Source organism: Fusarium subglutinans (assembly GCF_013396075.1).
Source record: "Fusarium subglutinans strain NRRL 66333 chromosome Unknown NRRL66333_c0000016, whole genome shotgun sequence".
NCBI classification, from domain to species: Eukaryota; Fungi; Ascomycota; class Sordariomycetes; order Hypocreales; family Nectriaceae; genus Fusarium; species Fusarium subglutinans.
This window is the reverse complement of record NW_023502079.1, coordinates 451757-478126: the sequence shown is the minus strand read 5'-3', so window position 1 is coordinate 478126 and position 26370 is coordinate 451757. Positions and strand designations below refer to the sequence as shown.

General features: G+C 48.3%; 9 protein-coding genes across 9 annotated transcripts; 5 read left to right on the top strand and 4 right to left on the bottom strand.

Moving 5' to 3' along the window:
- Positions 1-150: 150 nt before the first annotated feature.
- Positions 151-1284, top strand: FSUBG_1981 (uncharacterized protein; the record flags this gene model as incomplete). The annotated part of the gene is made up of 1 exon (XM_036679705.1): positions 151-1284. One exon carries the CDS (start codon positions 151-153, stop codon positions 1282-1284), a length of 1134 nt encoding a protein of 377 aa, XP_036542624.1.
- Positions 1285-4654: 3370 nt separating this feature from the next.
- Positions 4655-5467, bottom strand: FSUBG_1980 (uncharacterized protein; the record flags this gene model as incomplete). The annotated part of the gene is made up of 1 exon (XM_036679704.1): positions 4655-5467. One exon carries the CDS (start codon positions 5465-5467, stop codon positions 4655-4657), a length of 813 nt encoding a protein of 270 aa, XP_036542623.1.
- A 680-nt stretch (positions 5468-6147) lies between these two features.
- FSUBG_1979 (carbohydrate esterase family 3) lies at positions 6148-11605 on the top strand (the record flags this gene model as incomplete). Its single annotated transcript, XM_036679702.1, has 10 exons — positions 6148-6521; positions 6695-6758; positions 6833-6975; positions 7151-7484; positions 7559-7586; positions 7651-7861; positions 7968-8242; positions 8311-8569; positions 8629-9888; positions 9964-11605. 10 exons carry the CDS (start codon positions 6148-6150, stop codon positions 11603-11605), a joined length of 4590 nt encoding a protein of 1529 aa, XP_036542622.1.
- A 419-nt stretch (positions 11606-12024) lies between these two features.
- On the bottom strand, positions 12025-13167 carry FSUBG_1978 (beta-lactamase; the record flags this gene model as incomplete). Its single annotated transcript, XM_036679701.1, has 1 exon — positions 12025-13167. The coding sequence occupies one exon, from the start codon at positions 13165-13167 to the stop codon at positions 12025-12027; it is 1143 nt and encodes a 380-aa protein (XP_036542621.1).
- A 1678-nt stretch (positions 13168-14845) lies between these two features.
- On the top strand, positions 14846-16089 carry FSUBG_1977 (uncharacterized protein; the record flags this gene model as incomplete). The annotated part of the gene is made up of 2 exons (XM_036679700.1): positions 14846-15052; positions 15934-16089. The coding sequence occupies 2 exons, from the start codon at positions 14846-14848 to the stop codon at positions 16087-16089; spliced, it is 363 nt and encodes a 120-aa protein (XP_036542620.1).
- A 379-nt stretch (positions 16090-16468) lies between these two features.
- On the bottom strand, positions 16469-19888 carry FSUBG_1976 (Hsp70 chaperone protein; the record flags this gene model as incomplete). The annotated part of the gene is made up of 12 exons (XM_036679699.1): positions 16469-17355; positions 17417-17578; positions 17628-17784; positions 17837-18047; positions 18101-18222; positions 18275-18374; positions 18428-18686; positions 18740-18823; positions 18872-18902; positions 18957-19114; positions 19162-19354; positions 19436-19888. 12 exons carry the CDS (start codon positions 19886-19888, stop codon positions 16469-16471), a joined length of 2817 nt encoding a protein of 938 aa, XP_036542619.1.
- Positions 19889-20232: 344 nt separating this feature from the next.
- FSUBG_1975 (uncharacterized protein) lies at positions 20233-22215 on the top strand (the record flags this gene model as incomplete). The annotated part of the gene is made up of 3 exons (XM_036679698.1): positions 20233-20397; positions 20449-20745; positions 20797-22215. 3 exons carry the CDS (start codon positions 20233-20235, stop codon positions 22213-22215), a joined length of 1881 nt encoding a protein of 626 aa, XP_036542618.1.
- A 527-nt stretch (positions 22216-22742) lies between these two features.
- On the top strand, positions 22743-24072 carry FSUBG_1974 (Malic acid transport; the record flags this gene model as incomplete). Its single annotated transcript, XM_036679697.1, has 2 exons — positions 22743-23556; positions 23606-24072. 2 exons carry the CDS (start codon positions 22743-22745, stop codon positions 24070-24072), a joined length of 1281 nt encoding a protein of 426 aa, XP_036542617.1.
- A 356-nt stretch (positions 24073-24428) lies between these two features.
- Positions 24429-26288, bottom strand: FSUBG_1973 (ent-kaurene oxidase; the record flags this gene model as incomplete). Its single annotated transcript, XM_036679696.1, has 7 exons — positions 24429-24482; positions 24533-24897; positions 24950-25549; positions 25719-25803; positions 25853-25935; positions 25984-26020; positions 26067-26288. 7 exons carry the CDS (start codon positions 26286-26288, stop codon positions 24429-24431), a joined length of 1446 nt encoding a protein of 481 aa, XP_036542616.1.
- Between the last annotated feature and the right edge of the window lie 82 nt (positions 26289-26370).

Below are 26370 nucleotides of genomic sequence, written 5' to 3'. Positions count from 1 at the left end.
CAAAATACATGTGAAACAATCCTTTAGATCCATCATCGATACAAAACTAATCTGTCTTTCTTAGTACCTACCAGAGACCTATTGGATGAATACCTGACAAGGACTTTGAAAGACAATGCCGACTCATCACAAGCTGCATCTTTAGATGGAATGGTCCTCCACCGAGGTAAACTCTCGCGGCGGCCAGACACTCCCATCCCGATTACACGAAATACAGCATCAAGAGCTGGATCAATATTAAATGCTCTTCGAGTCCCTCCAAATATTACCAACAATCAGCTACCGAAGGAAGAAGAGAAGCAAGGTCCGCTCTTTCCAGCCCGCAGTACAACACCCAACAAAAAGAGGCGCGCGAGTGGATTTGCCGAAGATCTTTACGACGTTGACGAAGATGGTTATCAGAGCCCTAACGAGAGCGTCAAGAGATTCGCCTGCCCGTATTTCAGAAATAATCCGGAACGTCATCTTGAATGTATCAATCTCAAGATGGTTCGCATCTCTGACGTAAAGCAGCATTTGAAGAGAAGACATATGGCCCCGTACCCCTGTCCGAGATGCTCTGAGGGATTTTTATCTTTGAACCTGCAAGAGGAGCATATACTGCAGCAGAACTGCTCACCAGGATCTGGGGCGAACTGGGATAGTGTTTCATTAGCTTCGCAGAGATCCCTACAGGCCCGCTTTGCGAAGGGCCTTTCGCCAGAAGCACAGTGGTACGGGATTTGGAAGATTCTGTTTGGGGCACCGCGTGGTACCATGCCGAAGCCGCATCTGGACGGAGTCGTCAAAGAGGTCATTGGGATCCTGCGAGGGATTTGGCTGGATGAAGGACGACAATTGATCTCTGAGTTCGTGGAAGCGAGTGACCAGCCGCCTGACTATACTGACGAGTTATATAAACTCCTGGCGCGGCTGCTCGATGAGGTTGAGGCTCGCTTCGAAGCAAAGCCTTCCGGAAAGGCCTCCGGGAATGCATCTGTTATTTCTGAACTGAGCCCCGAGGAATCTGCTGGAGCGCAATTGGATACTGTTTCGCATTATATTGCGGAGGGAGCTGATAGTCATCCCCTGGTAGCGCTCTATGACACTACACCCTTGTCCTTTGATTTCTCAGCTGCACCGTCAGAGGTTTCCGAAATCTCCTATCAAACATCGGAGCTCAGCTTCCCTGGAACGCAGCTTTTCCACACTCAATATCCTTATACGGATAATCCAGTAACGGATTTTCAGTTTTGGGACTACAATCCGCAGCAAACTACTTCTATGGATGGAGCGAAGCTGTGAACTAATGATAGCCTTTAAATTAGCGGAATTGAGATCGGACAGCTTCTAAGAGGCAAGTGCACTGGTCGCCTACATGGTAAATCATCCCAAACCGAAGCCCATAACGTTTTCTATTCGTGATCCTGCTTCTATTTTACCACTAGAACCTCATCATGGAGACTCTCTCACGAAGCATAGCAGCAGTCTGGTTTGAGCTAAGTTTATTGATTACCTCCTCAGAATACCATTGCACCTCTTTGCAGTAAGGTTATAGCAGCATATAAACAAGCCACATATATGAGGATACTTCCAGAATATTGTCAATATTGTATAAGGTTCTCGTATTGAACGCCTGCGATATGCCATAAGGGGACCCCCTACACTTCTCACCTACATAGGTCAGCGCTATAGCTGAATCGGTTGACTGCGCTTGGGACGGGCCGACGGGGCCCGTGATAACCCCCGCGCCGCATTCTGACTCGGCGACTTCTAGATAGAGTTATCAAGCTAGTCCGGCATAGGTATCCCTTATCTATAGGGTACTTCTACTTTCACTATATGCCTCACTTGCACCTCGGAAGCTGGATCTTATTTGCAAAACAAAGCAGTACTGCCGTAATCTGTCTGTTAAGGATAGGTTCTACCCCAATCCGGAGGACATCCCCAGGAAGCCTACAGAGGAGGATAGAGCAAAGGTTAGGGCTTACAACGAAGAGTTAAGGAACAGTGGGGTTTCATGCGGTATTCCCAGCAAGTCAACAGATGACGCTGAACCGCATCCTGTATAGTTCAGTTTAGCATTCATGGTTGTGTAACGTGAATTATTTCACCTTCGTTGTATAAACGGTAAAAGGCTCAAAGTACAATAAACCACGGGGTATTTATGACTCATCTGCGTATGGAAACAAAAAGTGAGTATGGTATGCACATCAAATAAAAGGACAAGGGATACATCAACCACGAACCACAGCAAGACCTACAAGGAGTACCAGTCAATTCCGGCCGCGGCATTTGATTTGAGAACCTCGGCTAAAACCGCAGGAATTATCCTGCAGATTCCTATAATGGCTAATTATCTTATTGCCAGGGTACAACCAACAGGCATAGGACCAACAAACATAGGATGAACTAGCCTCAAGTCAGCATGAGCCACCCTCTCGGTTTATTCTCACATTTCATTTCCTTCCCTATCAATTCTGCCAATAACTCAGTTGCCTAAGACATCAACGCAATGGAGATCAAGCCTGCACGTCCCAGCGTGATTCGGCAGATTATCATCTTACCTATACTCATTATCGCCTTCCTCGCCATAAGCCGCGCAGCCCCCGACTACAGCCCCTTTCTAGTACATCTGCATGATACTTTGACCGAGTTTAGCGCTAGAGGTCAACTGACGCTGGAACTCTTTGCTCCTCTATCCGCTACCCTTGGACCGTCTAAACCAAAACTGAAATTTCTGACTGGCACGTGTCACTTTCTATGGGCCTTGATCGCCTTTGCATTCTTCCAGTTGTCAAATGCCGACGGAACCTTGAAGGGAGGCAGCCTTTTCAAAGGGTCTGTGCTGTGTTGTCTGATTGTCGGTACAGCCACGTTCTGGTCTAGCTTGTTTAGACCTGAACATTTTCTTGCGCTGGTATGCAACTCCTCTCACTTGGTATGACATCACAGGAGACTCACAATTCAATAGTTAAACAATCTGTCAGATGGCTGTTTAATTCTGGCTATAGTAGCATCAATTTCCTGGCAAAACCATCCCCGATGGTTACAAGCACTGTTTTGCCTCGGTCTTGGGGAAGCTTTGGTGTTTATTAGCTATGTGTTAGGTTGTAATGAACTTGACGCTGTTGTGGCATATCTTCTATGGACTGTTGCTCGAGCCAGAAAACTGGCCGGGAAAATTGCAGACCTTGGATACTCGCCTGTGAGTCTTGCCTATACACCTTGCTAAGTACGCGACTCTTGACGTTGAACAACTATAGATCCGCCTTGCTCTAGAGGGCGGCGCCAATATTGTCATTGCGTTTATTGTTTGGCCAGTATTAGCCATGTTGATGGTTGGTTCTCTTATCCCAATGTCCGAATCAGCAGCTGGGGGGAACTATAACCTGTCCTATCTCTCAGCCTCGATGCGGAGGCACCTAACCCCATTCCCTGCACTCGATAGACTCCAGATGTCAGGCGAAATTGGATCCAGGATCATGGACTCAACAGCTTATACTATGTACCTTCCAATGGCAGGCTTTCTCTGGACCGACAGTATGATCTGGTTGCAAAGCCTACCAGAAGAGATACTCGACTCCTTGAATGGCCATGTTGATGAAGACGGGGAACGCTGGTCCAGTGAAGGTTCATATCGCGTATTCTTCCAGGACAAGTTTATGACTCGCTATCCCTGGGAAATTCAAAAATATCCTCAGTCCAGAAAAAAGTCGCGACGGTCGCGGTGGATTTCTTCCGACGATAACATCCGTTTGTATGACCCGGCAACTGCCCGTTATCTTTGCGTGATACCTGGGGAACGAGTCGTGAGTGAAGCAGGCTATTTTGGCGGAAATAGCAGCATGCAACATTATCTCACCAGGAAACGGATAGGGTAAGTCCACTCAACAACTTGACCCAGAGTTATACTTAAGCCTTATTGTAGAACCAGCTCTGACACTTCCTCCGGGAACTGTGAGTGGATGGTACACTATAATAATGCTCGAGATGGCATCGGTCTGTATAACCCCAAGCATGAATGTAATTTAGCTACCACGTATCGCTCGATACCCAGCTCTGAGACTACTCCAAGCAACGACACCGTTATTCGTGTTCTTGATCTCAAGCTTGAGGCAAGTTGCACGATCAACGCCAGTAGATCGAGCTCACGGATATTTCTAATCGAAAGTATAGCTGGCACTACACTATCAAAAGCTCCAAAGGGCGGAACGCCTATTGTTAACAGTGTCGGGGTGTTTCGAAGAGGTATAGAGTATGGGATGGCACGTCGAGAACTTTTTCACTTTCGAAGACTTCATAGCCATCTCCAGGAAGAATCAGTTGGAACTGAAATATACGAGCTTGATGGATCGCGACGGGCATTGGATATTTCAAGACCAGAGATAGCTATATCTAGCTGGTATTTGGCCATGTGTATAGTTGCCGGGCTCGTAAAGCGCTGGCTGCCCAACACAGCCGGTCGATTGATCCTGAGCGATTTGTGGAAAGGATTTGGATCAGCAGGGAGTTTTGTATTGTGGCACTTTTGTGGCTACTACGTGTTTGGAATCAGAATGGTGCACTCATCTCGGGTTGCCGGACTGATAAGCCTGTATTGCTTGGCGGAGAACCTGTTATAGAGGCAACAGAACACGGTGCTAGACACGTCAAACACGAACTACTTCTATAATCATGCCAATGCTTCCAAACTAGTTATGTCATCCTCGAGGTCCTCCTCAGTTTGTTCATTGAAATGAGCATAGAATCCAAGGAAGTCGTCCACATTATCATAGACATCGCTATGCCACTCTTCATCATGAACTCCATATCTCCATTTCCACGGCTCCTTGTCCTCATTGCGGCAGTATAGAGCGTATGAGCCACCCCAACCACGAGGGCCAGCGCCAATCTTGAACGCTATGGAAATTTTCCAGTCCTCCCAAATCCCAGTGAGTTGATTACGTTCCTCTTCTGCATCGCGCCGTACTGGCACAACGACAGCTTGAATCATGGCTTTGATCTTGCCGGGTCGGAGAGGTGTGATGAAGTCGAACTGAGATGTTTCCCTGTGAAATGGAAGACCCGGACCCGTAATGCCACTGACAAGAGTACAGAGGTACTCTAGGTCCGAGGGGGGAAATTCAGCAACCTCCGCGCCCCTCTCTGCAATGCTTGCCTGGATGCCGGCGAAGTATTCTCGTCTCAGTGAGGGGTCCACTGGATCATCGTCCACGCCCTCAAGCGAGGCTGACGAGATCAATGAAGAAATGACGCTTTCATGAAGGACGTCTTGCGGCGCTTCAATGGACTCGGGAACTTCAATGAGCTCTTGGATTGCTTGCATTCGTAGGCTCTGTGCGGCCGGTTCTGTGCAGTTTGACGGAGTAGGCTCAGCTTCGACTTTCTCCACTAAAGTACGGAGCAAGAATAGATTGTGCTGCAATACTGTCTCACGGTACCGGCGAAGCGCGGCCGCGATCTGCTCGCGTCTCTCTTCATTCATGTTGGGTGGATGTCTGATCGTTCCCTCGTCAGTGTCACTGGCTTGGTTCTTATCCCCGGGAGATAGCATGGGAAGGATACTTTCGGCATCAACTGCCTAGGGTCACTTATTTTCATGTGAAAGTGTTGTTGGTGATATTAATCCCTGTCTAATTCTAGGTCGGTTAGAAGGGTACTTTTGCACTTCGAAAAGTACTAAGTCATATGGAGAAGTGCCCGACGTCAAGTTGCCGACGTAGCCGTTTAACCTTACCACTAACTATAAACTCGGAAAACTGAGGGAATTAAGGGAATTGAGGGGTAGGCGAGTTGTAGGGTTTGATGTGACAAAGTTGGTCCAGACTCGAAAGAGGGTCGACTGTAGGCGGTGGGGAACTCCGCGCCTTAGTCTCTAACCAATTACCGTTTGCAGTCTTGAAAGATACGTGAAGACCTCAACCTCAAGAGATGCTGTACAACAAGACTGCGTTGTTGGCTCTAAGCTCTGTGCTATATGCATGTTGGTTGATACAGGTTGAAAGCATGTCACGCCCGGCCGCCTCCTGCAAAGGCTCTCTGGGCTTAAATCAGGCGGAAATTTGGAATATAAAGTGATCAGAATTGCCTTAGAAGGGGATAATTGAATTTGACACCAAGGACATCTTTCTTGAGTTGACGATAATCTTGGAAACATCTTTAACCATGCGGCGAACTAGTGAAGCTCTCCGCCTGGCTGTATTTGCTGCCTTCAGTTGTGGCCTCCTCCGGCCCGGTCTCGTTTTGGGTCAAGAGACCGATATCATCTCATCTCCGGCAACAAGCACAGCCAATGCCCCCAGTCGTATCGACTTCTCCTCGGCGGTGCATTTGGCGTCCTCCATTTCATGGAGCTTGCATCAGCTTTCAACTATTCCGGCACTCCCCTTGCCAACTAACATCAGTGCTGTCCCTGAGTATGAGATCGTCAGTAGACTTGCTCCTGCCCTGCCGCCTGTACAAGCCGGGGTTAGCTTTGGCCCAGTCAATGACATGATTGCCGGCATGATCGCCTCAACAAATGTGTCCAGCCCAGGCCTGTCAGTGGTTGCACGTCAGTCAACTCTGAGAGTCATGATTGTCGGTGACTCCATGTCCCAAGGTACGATGCTTCAATACCACTGCTCAATAGATTTCAAAGGCTCCCCTTAAAGGGCGTCTACTAACGGCTCCTCACAATTGGTCGCGAGGGTGACTATACCTGGCGTTATAGAATCTGGCAGTTCTTCAACCAGAATGGTATCGACGTTGAAATGGTTGGACCCTATAAAGGCACGGTATGTATTAATGGAAGGAGACCGAGCCCTTACCCTTAATCACTATGATCATGCTAAGGATCAAACTTTATCAGGTACCGCCGGATCCACCGACAGCACCCTCCCCTCCAGCTCTCTATGGAAAACCAGTTCCTTTTAGTGCACCTAAAACATCCGGTGGCTATGCTGCAGACGTAGACGAAGCATTCTTGTCAAACTGCAACCACTTTTCTGCATGGTAAGAAACATCGATGATCTTCTCTTGCCCAACCCTTCCCTTGAGTCGAACTTTCCCTTCGTATACGCCTATCTGAAGCACTTGCTAATTTACTTGGTCCAGGGGTATGTAATATTCGGAGATCTCCAACCTGTTTAGTAAGGTCTTCTATGGTGCTAATAGGACATTCAGGTAGGCCTGTTGCGGTCGACAAAGGATTAATCGAGAGTGTTCTTCAGTCAACACCCGCAGATCTCATTCTCTTTATGCTCGGCTTTAATGACATGGGCTGGTTCTACAGCGACGCTGCCGGCACACTGGATAGTGTCGATGCATTTGTCACTAACGCCCGAGCTTCGAATCCTAACGTCAAGATTGCCATGGCTGACGTTCCTCAGAGGAGTTTCATTCAGGGTCGCAATGACCTCGTGAAGAACACAGAGATATACAACAAGCTGCTTCCAGATTATATATCTAAGTGGTCCACTAAGCAATCCCCAATTCATTTAGTACCACTTGCGGAGAACTATGTGAGTATATCTTATCTACAGGCCGTCCGCTGGTGGTTGAACCATGCTAAAAATTCTGATTTCTTTGTCATTAGGACTGTCAACCCAGTGGCTGCCCTGCAGGTATGTACTATTAACACTTGTGGTCGAATTTGCTGTTTTGTGCTCACTTCGCTAACACCAGTAGGTACTGATGGCTTGCACCCCAATGCTGAGGGCGAGTTCCAGATCGCTAGCATTTTCTCCAAAACGTTAGTGAAGGATTTCAATCTTGGCAAGGATCCTGTTCAGGTTCCTGGCCAGGGCGACTCAGCTTTGGCCCGAGCCTTACCGCAACCATCCAACTTCCGTGTCTTTTCTTCTCCCCAGGGTGTCACCGCCACCTGGGATCCAGGCAAGTAACACCAACCCTGGTCATGTGTTCTTACCTCAACGACACTCAGTCCTGTAATCTGTATCTTCGCTTTTACTGACTAAATAATGGGTAGTCTATGGTGCTTATAGTTACGATGTTACAGTTTCCATTAATGGTGGCGCCAACACATACTCTCCAACAACCACCCTATCCAACAGATGGGACTCGCAGTGGCCGCTTGAAGGCTGGACATACACCGTTTCTGTGCGAGCTCGCTACGGGGACTACTCCGTAGGCCCGTATACTTCAAAGCTATCGGCGAAGGCCACTCCGAAACTTTCCGATCCGCCGCAGAACGTCAAAGTAGAGCCTGGTGATGATGGGTTCACTGTAACATGGGATCCTCCAACTGGATCAAATACTGGTATGTCTAATTTGGTCAAAGTTATAAATCACAATGATTAATGAAGACATTTAATTTTCCAAATCCAGACTCGATTGTCGAATACAACATCTTGTATTGGGATTGGAGCCCAGACGACTGCGAGATAATTACCGGTGCAGCTTTCACGAGCTCACCTGCAGTTATCAAGGGGCTTACTCCTGGTCGGAACTATCTGATCGCCCCCGTGACTTGGAACGAAAACGGCCAAGGTCTACCCTTTTTCGCCAACAACGTTGTGCCAGGTGCTGGAACACCACCGGTTCCTTCTGATCTCAAGATTCTGTCTACAGACCCCACCACTGTTCAGTAAGCCCCCACTAGCGTTAAAATTCTCTCTAGTATGGTAAGCATTGACATTTTCATAGCATTACTTGGACCGGGTCCGACTCCGCTGGAGGTTATCATGTCTGGAACCGGAACGTCAACGAAAAAGATAGCAAGTTTGCAATCGTTGCCAACGTTACCGGTTCGACCTGTCTTGACGACTTTCTACTCTTCCCGGGCACATGGAACTATGAGTGGTGTGTTTCTGCTTACAACGGAAATGAGGAATCACAACAAGGGCCAGCCAAGCTCGCACCATCTGTTGCTTCAGGCGATAAAGATAGTCCTGGTCCAACGTGTCCTGCGGCGGCAGCTTGGTGTCCTGGTGGAGGCGGCGTCTCGGTTCCGCCTGGCCAGAGTGGCACACTTCCGCCCACAACAGTTATCCAGACCGTCACCACCAACGGCATGACGCTCACTATCACCTCTTTACCAACTTCCACAGACGACGATGTGACTTCAACAATGACAACAGTTCCGCCTGGGGTCTCCCTTGAAGATTTCACTGATTTTCCAGTCACTACTAACATCTGGATCACAACAACCGGAAGCGACTCATCGACAACAGTCGTACCTGTCATTTTGCCTTGTCCCACCTGTGAGCCAGTGGTAGTCTGGGACACACCCGAGATTCCACGGGTGAAGTTCAGGTGGCCCAAGTTTCCGGAATTGCCTACCTTCCATTTGCCATGCGTCAAGGTCTTTGGTGTCAAGGTTGCGGGCCAGTGTCCCAAGCCTGAAGGGCCGGCGCCTGTAAACGATGATCCTCCTCCACACCCAAGACCCTCCGGTAACCCCCCTGATACCGAGGCAGATCCTTGTGATTTTGACTCCAGTTCCGGTATGTGCGATAACGGGAACTATCCTGTCTATGATGCAAGCTCAAATACAATCAACTGTGATGTTCCAAGCGATGAAATTGGCTCCAAGATCACTTCTTGCCAACGGAAGATTGACAGCAAGATGGATGCAGTCAAGAGGTACTTGAAGGGCGAGACGTCGTGTTGTCCGATATCTTCCAAAGCCAAGCGTCAAGACTCGGAGGGGTATTTCCCATCCTTAATCAACCGAGGCCTAGATTCATTAGGCTTCAGACGGGACAGACGTGGAAGTGACTTCTGTCCCGCCAAAAATGAAGACCCTAGGAAACCAGATGAAGGCAAATGCCTCGCTACTTATACATGTCCGCATGATATCTATCCGAACGTCTGCGGCAATGCGAAATCAGCCATTGAAGTTCGGGGGGCGACATCTATTCTGACCCATGCAAAGGGATCGAAGGTCCATATCACAAAGCGCTGGTGAGTTGTCTCGTTGAAAGACGCCATGGTTTTCCACTGTTCCTTTTTATTGACGAATCTTCTCCATGACAACAGGTACAAAGGTCATTACACTGCTAAGAGCAAAGATAGGCCAAAAGGCGGTTGGAAGCTCCAGGGATGCGAAGTGGAAGAATACCCTTTTGGTTCTGGTAATCCCGATCGCTCAAAAGACGCTGAAGCCGTACTTCGGCTGATCCCTGGTGGCCCTTGGAATGAGAAGTTGGAAAATCAGCTCGCCGGTGATCATCTGAGACAATGGCTCGAGTCAGTGGCGAAGAAGTACAACACTTTCCAGGAGAAAGAGACAGGGACAAACCCAAAGATCGATACTGATGGCATCGTGTATTGCGTTGAGTTCGATCCCAGCTTTACCAAGTACCTGCCGGAAGACTTGGTGGATGAAAACTTCTGTGCCGCCAGGTACGGGCCAGAGTTCACCTTGGTCAATAACCTCGTGGTCAACAAAGTCCGCACATGGGATCCGTGGTTCGACGTGCCTGACACCGACCGCAAGAAACCGGAGCTCATGTACTACCTCGACTCTAAGGACAAGATGGTGAAGAACCCTACAGACGATGATTATGCAGTCTACGCGCTCGTACCTCCAACATATTGCCGTTATCCTTCACCAGGAAAGTATGACTGGGACCAGGGTACAAATTCATGGAATTTGGACTCTGATTATCAAGCCCTAGGCAGACAGGATAACATCGTGGCAAATCAGAGGTGTACTGACCCGCCAGCCAATACTGCTGACGACGATGGAGCTCTTGTAAAGCGCAACGACAGTCATATTCAGGCCAGAGCAAATATTCAAGAACGGACGCATGCTCGGGACTTGGCTGGCAGACAAGGTTCGTCCGGAGGCTTCCTAGATGCGAATGTCTACAAATGGTTGGGCTGTAGTCAAGATGGTGACGACGGGGAGGAGGATGACGCAGACGGCGACCCTTGCGATGACGACAGCAACCCTTGTGGAGATGATGATGTGGATTTCCCCGATGATGCAGACCCAAGCCTCGATCCTCTTCCCGCCTCGGGCGTCACCACCCGCCCCGTCACGCTGCAGCCTCATCGCACAACAACGGCTCCATCGTATGTCTCTTGCAGCACGCACAACGCTGACCCTGACGGGGGTATAGCCAGAGGCTACTGCGTCTGCTCAGGCTCAACCTTTGCACTCTCAACTGATAGCAATGTCACGCCTGCTAACAGATGTGCCTACACGTCACCTCTGCCCAAGACGACAATCTCGGTCTCCCAGCTCCCCACCGGCCCTACTGATTCAACTCCATCCCCATCGCCATCGCCTTACGTCCTGGTTATTTACACTAGAGAGATCGAGGTCGCAGGACACGGAGGCGTGACCGATACGTGGTGGTGGGACTGCAGGCCTTTCAACAAGGGCGACCAGCCAGATATTGATGTCTGTGCCATCAAGGATAACCCAATAGCTTATAGTACCGCCGTTGGGCGAGCTTCACCAGCGCTGTATCCGACGTCGTTGGCTACCTTTAGCCTCCACGGCCATGCGTCTTGCTCTTACCAGGGACCAAACACGGCGACGGTTGGCAGCGTGGTATGTGATGATGGACTCACCGCAAAGTGCACAGCTGCGCCCAAAGCTTCGCAAACTACTTTCGTTGATTGCACTGATGGGGACGAGGTCCAAAATGGCCTTGCCAGAGATTTGTAAGTGACACTTTCATTGCTCTCATTCTCTGGATATAATTTCATCCCCATTCGCTACTCAACATTTACTAACAGCCCGTTCAATATAGTTGGTATGAGCGTCTATCTTGTGACTATAGCTGAGTTCTTTGGGCATCCGTATGTTTGTATTCTCGTCTGTCTGTCTTTACCCTTTTTATTTAACTTGGGCGACTATATTGGAGCTCTCCGTTTAATAGATTCTTAACGAGATATAGGACAGTCTGGAATAATAAAGTAATTATGACATGTAAATTTGTTTTCTGTATTGGCTTCTTCTGTGCCTGTGTGGCTTTAGTGTCTTTGCCTTGATTAGTACCTAAGATGAACTTCTAAACCTATCTGATAAAGTCTGATCCAGAAGTGAGCCTGATGCCATGGATGGTGCAATGTAGCCCTCGAGATTTATGCCTTCTCAAATGCTTGATAAATTGTCTTTCCGTAAGCCTCAGCCCGATCACTACTGTCAAGTCCACCCCCCATCTTATTCATAGCATAAGCAATCGTCATACGCCTATCCAAATCCATAATGATAATCGAACCGCCCCAACCGGACCAGTAACAGACATTGCCCTCTGGAACCCACGGTAGTGCCGGTGAAGGCGCCAGTCCAAAACCAATGCCAAATCTTAACGACGACCCAAGAACCAAGTCCTTTCCATTGGCCTGTTCCTGGAAAATCAACTTGATCGTATCTTCTGACAGCAGTTTCTTGCCTTGGCTCGAGCCACCTAGGGTGATTGCAGAGAGGATACGCGCCATAGAGCGGGAGTTGCCATGGCCGTTGGAGCCGCCTAGCTCAGCCTGTCTCCAGGGCCCCGTGTTCGCAAAGCTGGGGTCGAAGGGCGGGTTGAGTAGCGTCTTGGCTCGAACAGATCCCTCTTCAAACTCTGGCATAAGTCCTGTCGAGGGCGGGGGAATCAGAGGAGAAATGCGGTCCCAGGTCGTCTCCGCTGCGCCGATCTGAAAGTCGACATCCAAAACTCCTGCGATCTCAGTGTCCACAAACTCGCGTAGCGATTTCCCAGAAACACGCTTGATCAATTCTCCGAGAAGATGGCCGAAACACACAGCCTGATATCCCGACGCCGTCCCGGGAGTCCACCACGGTGCCTGGCGGGCTAACATTGCAGCCGCCTTGTCAACATCATACATGTCTTCAGGTGATATCGGCTCTTCCCAGCCTGAGACGCCAGACGTATGACTCAGCAAATGCCTGACCAGAACGTCCTGTTTGCCATTTTGCCCAAACTCAGGCCAGTAGTGTGACACGCGCTCGTTGACATCGATCAATCCTCTGTCGACGAGCATGAGGACTGCAAGACTGGTGATTGTCTTTGTGCACGAAAACACATTGACGATAGTATCCTTTTCCCATGGCTTGGTTTGTTCCTTGTCGGCGTAACCGCCCCAGATGTCTACTACTTCTTTGCCATCGATGTCAATTGTGATCGAGGCACCAACCTCTTCGCCCGACTTTATGTACTTCTCAAGAAGAGAGCGGACTCCCTGGAATTTTGGGTCACATGTACCGTGAATCTCAGTCATGTTTGATGCGAAATTGTGTTAAGGTTGTGTTGGGATTTGCTTGATTTTTTCGGGACCTAATTGCGTCCTTGACAGCCTCTTTATACCTGTTGTCCCTGGAGCTAGCGGTCAACAGGCCGAGGGATCTGGATAATGGTCCCGCTGTTTGTGGGGGAGCTAGCCAAGAACGCGGGGCACACCAGGCTAATTGCGGATGTGATGGTTTCAGTTTTTTCACTCTTCAGCTGAGTTGACTGCGGTCTGACGGGTCCACAAACGAAGAGCAACATACTTAGTCTTTCTATTGTCATGCCTGCAGACTAGTCTCTAGTGCCAAGTAACTATTGTGTTAGGGAAGGTTTTCGGTGAGACCCAAATTTAATACAGATCTCGCGTCAAAAGGACACTCAAGAGGTCTACATGTCAGGGCATGATTTTCAGCGGCCGGACAGTCTAAGGTAGTCTGATCTTGGCATGGCGGTTCTGACTAGCACCCAGCGACGTCAGTTGATGAAGTGCATACCTTGCACCTATGATCAAGAGAGGAGCTATCTTATTCTGGCTAGGATCCACTTGCCAAGCCTCTGTTTAATCTCGCCCGGGTACATGATCCCGCCTAGACTGTTTGTTATAAGAATAAAGCTAAATTGAATCAAACTACTTGATAACGATGAAATGTCTCCGATTGGCCAAGTCAAGGAAGAATGAAAGTCAGCCCTTGAGGATTCAGAGAAAGACCTATCGGCCAGTGCAATCGCTCGCATTAATAGGAAGATGGCATCAGAATGTTTGATAGTAAATCAGTAATAAGCCTCTGGTGGCAATGTGCATATTCGTGACAAGTCAAACTCTATGAATATTTGTTCGTCAGTCGCAGGTTACTGGGATAATCCTGAGCAACGGTCGTTTTAAACCAAGTGGCGATGTAAAACCTCAACTTAGGACTTTTCGGACTACTCTACTGGTTAATTCTCTAAGTGATGTAGATGAAGGTTATGGCGAAATGTTGTTGAACCTGCTTGGTGATGGTGAGTCAACCACTCCATAGATTAGTTCATGAAATCTCTCCTGACGTCATGACCAGTGCTTTGATCTGCCACTGGCGGCCCCGGCTTTAAATCATCCCTTGCCTTGCAGGGTGAAATGCCGACGATGCTCACAGGGATTCAGCGCAGAGTTATAACGCCAACAGTAAAATTGAACTTGTGTAGATGTATAGCAGCGAAATTGTTTACCTCTCATCTCCTTTAGTGAATGTAAAACGAGAGTCTTGGACCCAGAGACTGATACGCGAAGATATGCCGATCTGATTGACTTGTAGATCGTGTGCCACGCACTAACGGACTCTCGGGGAATAAGACATCTGACAAGGCTAACGTTTTTTCCTTGTTCAGGCACCCAAATCAATGTCAGCAAGATTGAATGACTGCCTTGATTCTGATCGAGGTGGGGTCAAACATACGTTTCCTGGTGGCTGAACAACGCTCCGAAGCATCCGAAACCCAACATGATTCGCCATAAACAACCCAACGCGCGAATGGCAGTCCATCAGCTGAATGTCTTGTGATCTCATTGACTCTCTATAATATGCGGGGAGACGCCGCAGTCTAATCCAGCCCGTCGATGATGCCACTTTTCCACCTTTCATCTAGCCCCAACGTCTTTTTTCCCACTTGCAAACGGGCCTAGAATAACAGCCATGGCAAAGACAAAATCTAGAATTCAGCCCTTCTTAGAGGCTGTTCGTAACGCTAGACAACTCATCTTCACCGTCATCGTGATTGCCATTTTCGCCATTGCGTGGTTGGTTCAGGGTGGTACGATTGACATGCCAGAATGGACCAAAGACATGCGGCATCTCGATGGGGACGACTGGACGAAATATGCCGTGATAATCATCGTCGCTGTTTGTGTGGTTTTTGCACTCATGATGGCGACGGGGATAGCATTATTGAGATCGGATAGTGCTCATGGGTATTCCTGATTTTTCGGATGCTGCGGAGGTAAGCCACGTCTTAAATGGAGGTGCAACATAAATGACTGACGACTACGGGCATAAAAGCCTTCCAAGGACGATGAGGATAAAAGACGAATTGATTTATGAGGTTATAATAGAAATGGATATACACCGAGCGACGCCTTTATGTGATTTTAGGGATATATAGGACTGTACTTCGCCGTAATGATAATGAGATTCCCTATCGAGAGGATTTAATATCTTCGTCTTCCGCGTATTCCTTTTGGCATGTCTCCCCGTATGTCCATTTTGTTTTGAATGTCCTCCCAATTCTCAGCTGTCTGTCTCAGTACCCTTTGGAGCCCATGCAGATTACACTCCATCGCATAATGCAACAAGTTCCTCCCGTTCCGCTTATACTCTAAATTTACGTGGGCTCCTCGCTCAATCAGTTTCAATGCATCATCTTCTCGCTCTCCGTATACGACCTAAGCAAGTATCGTTTCATTATACTTATCCACCTCTTCAAGCATCTGTTTTTTCAGCATAACTTTGCATGACATCCGAGGTCGGCGGCAAGCTCAAGTAGAGCCCATGCTGATAAAGATTTATTACGCGAAAACGCAGTTGGAAATGCGCCCATTCTATCAAAGTCAAGATTGCATACACCCTTCTCTTAGAGAATGATACCTGGCGCTAGGATGTCACCGATGCCGACACTGATAAGCAACTGAGCACCTTCGAATACAAGTCTGGTCCTTACATGCATGGCTATTAAACTGGAAGTGGTACTGAGTAACAACAACTGCAGTCCTATTATGACCGAGCAGATGTACATCAACATTGAGATCACGCTCGCCGGCGCTGATACTAGCTTTGGCAAGACCATTGCTACTGCTCAAGGTGCTACCTACTCGGGCCTTACCAGCACCAACGGTGGCAAGGTCCGGAAGATTAGTCAAATCTGGGTTCCTAGAACGGTTTGATTGTATATGGCATGCATTTCTCAAGCTCTCTCTTGGGATCTCTATCTGAGGATTTTGAGTATCGTGGAACTGTTCTACAGAATAGGTATCAAAGGTTTAACGCTGTACAGTATCTGAAAAGCATGGACATAGACAAACACACATACACCGACTGTAAGAGACTCCGACATGACATTAACTCTTTATTGCACCTGATCTTTTAACCTTAGGGCTGATGTAATTGCTTAAAACTCTATAAAGCTTCGGTACTGGTGATATACAGAGTCAAAGTCGACCTTCGGCCCATTACGGTTTCCAGCCCAGGCAAAAAAGAAAATATAATATATACTCTCTACTTTCTGCTTTAGTAGTTACTAGGAACCCTGTCTTATCCCTGCAATTATGCCCTCCCTCCGCCTTCCTCTTCCATCAAAGCCTTCCATTCGGTCTGTTTCGGCCTCCAACCAAGCTCGACCAGCTTGTCAGATCTTATTCTTTCACCACAACCCCACATGATGGGACCGAATGGATGGATCTCTCTTGCGGTATCAACTGACACGCTTTCTACTTCTCCAAGACCCAAGCGCTCACTGACAGCTTTGGCCCTTTCCACCATACTTAGGTCTCCGGTACTAACAAAGTAGTAGCCGTCTTGATTTATTCCTACTTGTCCTTGTCTCTTGCTCAGTGCCTGATCCATAAGGAACACGACTGCATCTCCTAAATCACTAATGGAGACCCACGACCATGTTGCGGTACCCTCACCGATTACGAAAGCCCGTCCACGGCTCTTAACAGCGGCATAATAGAACGCTGAATTGCTCTCCTTCTTCAGATGGCCCTTGCCCCGTCCCCACAACTGGCCAGGCGAGATGAGCATTGTGCCCACTCCTTTATCAGCACTATGAGCGATGATGGCTTGGTCAGCACCAGCGTGAATGCGATCCTTCGGCACGTTCAGTATTGCATGCCCGTCTGAGATATCGCTCCAAGGAGAGCTGCTTTCATTCAGATTTCCAGTGATGGGACTTGAGAAGTCAATAAGACTTCGCGGGCCGGTTAGGCTGATGAGCCGTGGCATGGGCGATCCATTGGTGACACGGGATGATAATCCATCTATCATCGCACAAACAGCAGGGACATCGTCACCTCCAGCATGGATGACGAAGTCGGCTTCCGCTGCCGTGGACGTGAGGAGAGAAAGCGAGGAAAGGTCGCCGATGATGGGGGTGAGATTTGGATAGACCGATTGGAGTTCTTTAGCATACTTCTCCTCGCGGATCAGAGCTTTGACGCGAACATTAGGATGTGCCTTCAAAAGACAGGATTCCTATCTGTCAGAACTTACATTCCAAGTCACGATCCACAACCTTGATGGCCATCGTAAAGTCGATTCTATAATGTCTTTTCCCAACCTTTTGTTGATTCTTATTGACAATAGGCTCGATTGGGACTAACCGATCTCGAAGAGAAGAGAAGTCGACCTCGATTTCACCAACATACTCGGCACCTTTCAAGAAAAGGTTAGGCATGTCTTCCATCAGGATCCTCGAGCTCACCTTCGTTATTGGGATGGGTTTTCCTATAGTGCGATTTTGTGACATGGTCTGACACGTAGAGCATCTCTCGGCAGATAAAGGGACGGACAGGCCAGACATCGAATGTATGACTGCAAGCGAACGGCTCACACTGCCATACAGATGGAACGCTTTCTCCCTGTATTTCATTCAGTCCTCTAGCGGAGAAAAGTCTGTTGAAAAAGACTTACGAGCTTCAAAACCCAGTCGATCGTTTGTTTGATATACGGCATCCCATCATGACGGTCATAAGACGGCTTTAGACCTGCGTGCTCAGGGTACTGTCCAAAAGGCTCAGTTCGCAATATGCCATAACTTGAACGAGCTACCCTCTCCGGCCCATTCGCCTTGTTGAGAGCTCTCAGGACAGCTCCTGATGCTACCGCATTGATGATAGAAGTTCTATATCGAAGCTTAGTCAGCGGTGTCAACATGCTTGAAGTTAGGAGACAAACCCTTGCTGGGGCTCCATCAACGTGACGCGACAATTATATTCCCGACCGTATTCCAGCAAGAATTCCTGGAGCCTTTGGCTAAGTGAGATTGACGTTCCAAATCCTCCAATGAGAACAACTTTCTGCAGCATCCTATGTCAGAGTGATCCGGCTGTTTGACCGAATTTAACTTACCCCCACAGTGTATCCCTTCCCCCTTGCTTCATCGAGTTGGCTCTTCACGATTTCAGCTATAGCATCTAGATGTCTAAAGAAAATCTCTCGAATCTTGAGTCTATGGCCACAAGGTTAAGAGATTTCTCCGTTGGGCTTCTGAGTTGAACTTACCTTGGAACGTAGATGCATTCATTTCGGAATCCCTTGGCAGGATTGTCACGAAGCCCTTTAATGTATATCTCCTTCCTTGCTGTTTGCTGGTTATAGTCATAGCCCCGCTTGATCCTCTTTTCAAATTCTTCGAATGTTATCCTCTCAACGATTCCATGAATGGTCTCGATGCCATCATTGAGGTACGTTTCCCCAGCAAGGAGATCGTTGAGATACTCCCGGAAGCCCTCATTGAGATAACTCGATCCATGCAGACCACCTTGCAAGCAATAATCAGCTATAGATGCAACGCATTTCTATCACAAAACATACCTCCAGGAGCCACTATCTCGGTCTCTAGTCTCAATGGCTCTTCCCTGCTGACTCGGTATGTGTTCGCATCGACGGTCCCGCCACCTTGTTCATTTTGTTAGATGGAAACGCGCAATTGGGGTGAAGCCATACCTGCATCTAGCAGAACAAAACAATCCCCAGACTGGAGAATTATATTAACACCGTATTACGATGAGAGAAAGGGAGACATTTGTACCTTTATTTCAGCCGAAGTGGAAAGCATATGTACAGCTGCTGCTTCTGGCTCCGACACGATGAAGAGGTTATCAATGCTCTTGTTCTGTAATCGGCCCTTGTGAAGTTGGCTCTTTTCATCGCTACTGCCAGGCAGGCCTGCATGTCCCGACATGCTTTCTGCGTCCAGATAGCAGGCACACAAAGTATCATCTCCTTCTCGTAACTGTCGTCAAAGCCTTGACGACGCAACTGGGAGCGAGTGTGCTCCAAAAGGTAGGTAAGGAAATCAGCGATGACTTGAAGGGGACCTTGGATTATATTCTTTTTCTTGAGTGTGTTGATAGTCTTACTGACATCTCGCCTTACTGTTTCAGTCATCTCACTGTTGTCAAGGAGGAGTTTGAATCGAGACAAAGGCTGGTTGGTTGTGTTGGAATGTGTAGATGGGCGATTCCAGACTTCATGTACTCGGTAACCCTATCGAAATTCTTCCGACACGTCCGACAGCATGGAGATGTCGCCGTCTTCGTCGGGAACAGTCAAATCAATGCTATCGCCGTTTTCCAAATGTTCATCGGGATTATCGAGATTGAAGTGGTCGCGAAAGTGGCGATCCAAGGGATATATCACCTCAGTGGGAACTTCCATACCCATTGGATCATTGTAGTGGTAGTTATAGTTCTCGGGGTAGTTTCCGATCGAACGAATAGACCTCGAGTCGACAGAATCGGAGGGACATCCTTGGGGCACGTCGACATATGAAACTGCTGAGTAAGTGGTACCAAAGTCTACCGCAATGATGAGTCGCTTTGGAAAGGGATCTCCACGGTCCTCATCTAATAGTTCAAGGTTGATTGGTTCAGGTCTTACATGGTCCTCTTCAAGTTGATGTTGGTGATTGGGTGCATTTTCTCGACCCAGAGTCACCGTCGATGACCTTGAGAACGACATATTATAAGCGCAGATAGAAAAATGGATAATTCGCGCATCGTAGGCCAGAAACCATCCTATTTAATCTCCTTATCTCTACAGCTGAGCCCCACGATTCGACAGCGGACCATTTCTCTAGGCAGCAAGGCAGAAACCTAACTGTCAAGGGAGCGCGTAGATTTCGCGATGGCCAATAATAACGTGCTGTTGGTTCGATGAACATGTATCATGTCACAGTTGAGTCAATACTATTGGACAATTTACGTATCACCTGTGCGCAGCCTGCATACAAGGCGACAGGGGTCAAACCAACATCAGTTCCAGCGGCTACGACGGCCTCCGTTTTCTCCCCAAACAACTGCATCATGGCAAGAAAGAACAATCGAAAATCCAAGCGGCGTGCCAGGTCCAAACCGACGGAGCGTATCTCATGGAGCAACACCGAACGACTTCAACTTCTAGCATACTTGAGCTGGTGCGTGCAATACTGTATCAAGTTCGAGGTGACAGCTCCTGGTTACCTTGAAAAGGTGACGGGAAAGCACTTTTCAAAAGAGCGCATCTGACGAAAGCTATACCAGGAATGGCAAGACTGGGGAACATGCAAAAAGTTCAACGATCTATTCGAGCTAGGTACAACAGGCCTAGAGCCTCTTGTTGGCGAGGAGCAGGAGACTTTCCAGAAAATGTTCAGCAGCATAAACCCTCTCCAAGGAGCGCGTTGCACACGAAGCAGATCTTTGGGTCTTGCTACCCGGTCGGGTACGCTCTCTGCACATCGTTCTATATATTCAATCAGCAGCTCCAGAGGACCCAATGAATTGTCTATTCCACAAGCTGGCAACCCAAGCGTGGTACCCGAACGTCCAAGACAAAAGGTTAGAGACGTGACCTGATAAAGAATGGGCTTTGATCTAACACACGTATAGAACAAGACAAGGTCCTCTTTAGCGTCAAGAAGACTGGCCTTCAACAACGATCTTAGTGATGATGAGCTCGCCAGGGATGATAACACAGAGAGGGTTAAAAGCGAAGACCAATCCGAACTAAGCACAATTGCCACACCGGTACTCAAAGCCATTGAACGCCAGATCGCCCCTACCATTCCCGACTCCCAAGAAGAAACTATGACTGTTATCTCGCAAGAAGAGTCGCGCTCACCCACGGAGGTCAGATTAAGGCAGTCGGAGGCAGATCTCCTTAAACAGAAAGGCTATTCTATCACTTTAGAAAACCGAATATCTGAGCTCAAAAGAAGAAACTACGACTTGGAAGATTGCATGCGCCTTGAATATGGGGAGGTAACTCAGCTTCGAAAGGAAATATCTAGTTTGAAAGAAAAGCTTGACCGAAAACGACTTCTTGAGAGGAACCACGATGATCTGGAAGCAGATAGGCTTGGGTTCCTGAACACCTCTCTCCGGGCAGAGTATGAGAGTCTCAACTCAAACATCCGCAATACTTGTTCGACGATTTGTCATCTGAGTTTGGACGATGCCCTCCCGGAAGGACGGCCAGATTTCTCTTCCCTAGCAAATAACTGGGCTAAACGCATTAGCGGGTGCGATCTCGGCCCTCTTCTCGATCGCTCTGAGGCAGCACAAATCCCGAAGAGATTCATTCTGGCAGCTCTAGTAGCAGCAGGCATCTTCGAACTAGTCCTTGAAGATGCGTTTCCAGCCTTCCTGGCTGCTGATTCTCCACTCTTAGATCAGTATAGAAGGCACATCGAAACTGAAAGTAAGCATACTATCCCCTTCACACCCAATCCTGCGTATTCCCAAGACACCAAGCTAACAAGACTAGGGGGATGGAACGCACTCCATCGACTTGATTTTATGTCTATAAAGTCTCTCTTTTCTGACAAGGACCTTAAAGACAGGATTTTTTCTGAAAAGTCCGAGTGGCTTTCTAGCTTAATGCTGGAAACTCTAAGCTATTTTCTGCCCCTCGAAAGTCGTGATATAACCCAACGTTTATCTCCCAGCGATCCAGAAGAGGAGGCTATTGGGGACGTGGACATAACTTTGCAGCATGCGTTGAAATTCAAGATTAACCTTTTGTTGTCTGTAAAACGGCTTAAGTATCACTTCTTCAGGCCTGGTACAGTATTCGACGCGAGCAAAATGGAGGTCGGTCAATCTCAAGCGGGAGACATGACACTTTTGGGTAAGGCGGTTAAGATCTGCCTATTACCCGCTCTTTTCACTATCCCAGAGGCAAGCAATGAGATTAAAGTCGGGGGGGAGTTGGGTCTTAGCGAACACTACAGCAAGGCTTTAACAGAAGCATCATATAAGGAGACGGAATCTCTAGTTCTTGTGGAAAAGGCAATTGTGTTTCTTTAGGTACAAGACTAGAAAGTAGCTTATCCTTACGTTGTTGTTGCTGGTGGAATGCATCCTGAAATATGTACTAGTATATACCATTAAGCGCATCGAGTTAAAAATCTCTAACTTGATTAATGCAGCGGCATGATGCTTTTGTAACGTATTTCACTACCGTCATGTCATTCATTATCTGTGTTCGAAGCCTAAAGCATAACCTTATAGACTGCAGTCATCTCGTAGTAACGCAATTCACCCTAAATACTTTATAGAAGTCAGAACAACAAATGCATGACTCGTCGCCTTCTATATCTCATCGTGCCGATTGCCGGTTCTCAGCCTTGGCTCGCCCTACAACTTAATTTTTCAGTGGAGTTCTAGTGGATTTTAGTCCAAAACTCTGATCGAGTGACGACATCTTGGCTTTCGTCACGAAGCCAAGAATCACAAATCAAGGAAGATAATGTTTGGGTATAAAATAAATAAATTCAATGCCCCTAGTACATCAGATCTGATCGCGCGACTATACGAAAATCATCGCGATCACAATGTCACAACCAAGTGACCCCCAGTACAATGCAGGGGACGGCTACACACGCGACATGAATGGCCGCCCCGTAGACATCGAATCAGGCTCATCAGCACGCGACAGAGCATTCCCCAAAAACGCACCTCGTCCTCTCCGTCTAAAAGACCGCGTCGTCAGAATAACATGGAGTTGGTTCCCCTGCACAATGTCAACAGGCGGTCTCGCCAACCTCCTCAACGAACAGCCATACACATTCACCGGCCTCAAAACCATCGGCAAAATATTCTTCATCCTCAACATCATCCTCTTCCTGACCTTCACAGCTCTCATCATCGCGCGCTTCACCATGAAACCGCGCGCCTTCTCAACGAGTCTGCATCATCCGTCTGAATCGTTCTTCTTTGGTGCTTTCTGGGTTTCTATCGCGTTGATACTTACGGGCGCGCAGTCGTACGGTGGGCCAGAAACGGGACCGTGGTTTACGACTGCTATGAGGGTGGTTTTTTGGATTTATTATGCTTGTGAAATGGTGGTGGCGGTGACGCAGTATCATATTATCTTTGAGACGGAGAGGCTGGATATTTCGGAGGCGTTGCCCGGTTGGATACTGCCTGCGTATCCGTTTTTGGTGACGGGCATGTTGGCGGCTAAGATAGCGGGGAGTCAACCGCAGTGGAGTGCGGTGCAGATTATAGTTGCTGGTTTGATGGGCCAGGGACTTGGATGGATGCTTGCGCTGTTCATTTACGCTGTTTATCTCTCAAGACTGATTCAGCACAAGTTGCCGGATGCGTCCAACAGGCCGGGCATGTTTATCGCCGTTGGACCAACAGGTAATGTCGCCCCAATCGCTTATCCTAATTCGCATACTAACTCTGGCAGCCTTTACGTGCGGCGGTTTGATTGCACTCGGTACACAGGCCAAGTCTGCCCTTCCAGATGACTTCCTCAGCACCCACAGCATCCCAGCCGGCGAACTCTGGTCCGGCATGTCAGTAGCCGCAGGACTCTTCATTTGGCTCATGGCGATCTGGTTCTCAGCCCTATCCGCGATATCAGTCCTCCGCGTCGCTCGAAGAATGGAGTTCAGTTTGTCCTGGTGGGCACTTGTCTTCCCCAACGTCGGTCTCGCTCTTGCAAGTATCAACGTTGGAAATACCCTGTCATCGAGAGGAATCAAGATTTTTGGATCAGCGTTGACGGTTGTGTTAGTTATTGTGTGGTTCATCTGCGCGGCTTTTCATATTCGAGCTATCATCAGGAGGGATTTACTTGCCGTTGGGAAGGATCTGGCTGTTGAGCATGTTAACAAGCAGCATGATAGAAAGGCTGAGAAGCAAAGAGACTAGCCATCTAGAGCGGATAGCATTTTTATACCACTGGATGGTATCAATATTGGCTTTTAATAGTGCCTAAGGGCGAAAATAATTGCAGCAAGCCCTATTTTCTGCCCCTTCATTTTCATTTCAAAACTCTCTTATGCTAAGTCGACCCGCACCAGACAAGAGATGCCGAATAACTACCCGCACAGTACTGTTTGCTGAGGTCTTGGCGTCGTCATCAGGTGTCAGTATGATTCAGCGTGGCAGCCCCTACGATTCAACAGCATTATCATCTGAGACACACTAACGTACAATAACCTTAAATACCAAGGCCACTACAGATCTAGGTTATTGACCTCCTCTGGCCCCCGTCCTTTTCCATACTATCCAATGATCCTGTCCTTAAGAAGGATCTCAAAGTCCGGTTCAGGAGAGCACTATCAACGTCAGTATCACCCCCAAACATCACCTTGGCATTCAGACTCACCAATACTTCAAACTCAATATTCTTAGGCCGACTCACTCCATCAGGTAGCTTAATATCGTAGTTCATCAACAGCTCCGCCATGATGAGCTTGATATTGATGGCGCTGAGATATCTCCCCGGGCACGCATGTCGCCCATATCCCCAAGACAAATCATCCGTCCCGCTGCTGGAGTACATGTACTTCTTTTCCTTGCCAGGAGCTTTGCGCCATTTATGAAAGCGCAGACCATCAAACTCCTCTGGATTCTCATATAACTCGTGGTCTTTATGGATTGAGCAAGTGTTGATCTCGAGTTTGGTGCCTTTGGGGACGAATGTGCCGTCTGGGAGTTTCATGTCGGCGATAGCTGCGCGTTGGAAAGTTGCTATAACCTGTTAGCACTTCTTGAAGCTTGTCATTATTTTGGTTGGACTTACTGAGATCAGGTGAATTGAAGCGCTGACTCTCTTTGAGAAAGCTGTCAAGCTTATCCATCGCCACCGTGGAGTCTTTAGTGAAATTACCATTCTGATCCCTAGGCACAGACTCAACTTCCTCCCGAAGAATAGGGATATACTCTGGATGCGCCACAAGATCATAAATAGCCTGCGTCGTCGACGAAAACGTCGTTACAGTCCCGACAGCAATCAACGTCATCTGATGCAACAACTGCAGCTCAACATCATCCGCAATATGCTCATTCCTCCCATTACTCAAATGATCCAGCATCGTAGGCGGATCTTCAAGATTGCCTCCCTTTTCGTGCCTCTCGCGCATAGAAGCCATTACTCGTTTACGACCCTTGAGCCATTGATCTTTGATGGCGGCGCGTTCGGGGATGATTCGGTAGACGAGCGGTCGGAGCCAGGGGTGCCATTGTTTGAGGGCGCGGATGCAGTCGAAGCATGCTAGGACGTAGCCGGTTGAGGCGGCGAGCCATTCTTCGTCGATGCTGGCGGCTGTGCCTTGGAAGACGCGGGCGTTGTTGGTGGCGATGAGGCGGAGGACTCTGTCGTGGACTTTGACAGGGGTCCAGTCTTGGAGCTAGTCAGCGGAGTTTCGGACGAGGATGTGATGAGACGAGCCTTTGTACTTTCCAAGGATGTTTGGCATGTTCTTTTGAACCATGCGATGCAGCAGTGGTGTGAAGGCCGCTGGTGTCATTAGTCTAAGCCTGCGACAAGTGCCAGCAGGGGAGTTACTCACAGAGTGACCCGGTCAGCTTGGCTTTAATAGCATGAATCACATATTCCGCTGGACCGCCGAAATGCGTATACTCGATTTGCATATCCTTGAAGAGTCAGTAAACATCAGAAGAATGATGGCAAGTGGGGGCGAACATTGTCAATAGAGACTTTGAAGCTGAGCGCCGGATGACTTTTTAGTTCATCGAGAAAGCTAGGCGGGATCACAAGCTTCACACCTATGCACAGTCAGCTAAGATATAAGAGTTGTCCGTCGCTCGCCTCACCATCCTGGGTATCCAGACCAAAGACCTCATTTTTGAACTATTCCGTCAGTGTTTCGCCTTCTCCACAAAGGGTGTTCCAATACCTTTGCATAACCCTTTGCCATCACAGCTCTAGGATTGAAGCAGTACTCCAGCGCCCGCTGTCTCGCACTCTTGATCTCATCCTGAAGCAGAATCTTTACCTTTGGTGTTGTGCTGAAGCTCCAGAATCTGAAAGCGACCAAGACGATGGAAGTGAATGCCACGACTCCAGCAGCTACAAGGCTTGGAAATTGGAGGCGCTCGCCAGTCGATTTGGTACTCATATTGAAATTGCTTGCCATTGCATAGAATTACTGAAGTGAATAACTCAATAAGCTTTAAGCTGATGCTGGGTTAAATTTCTGT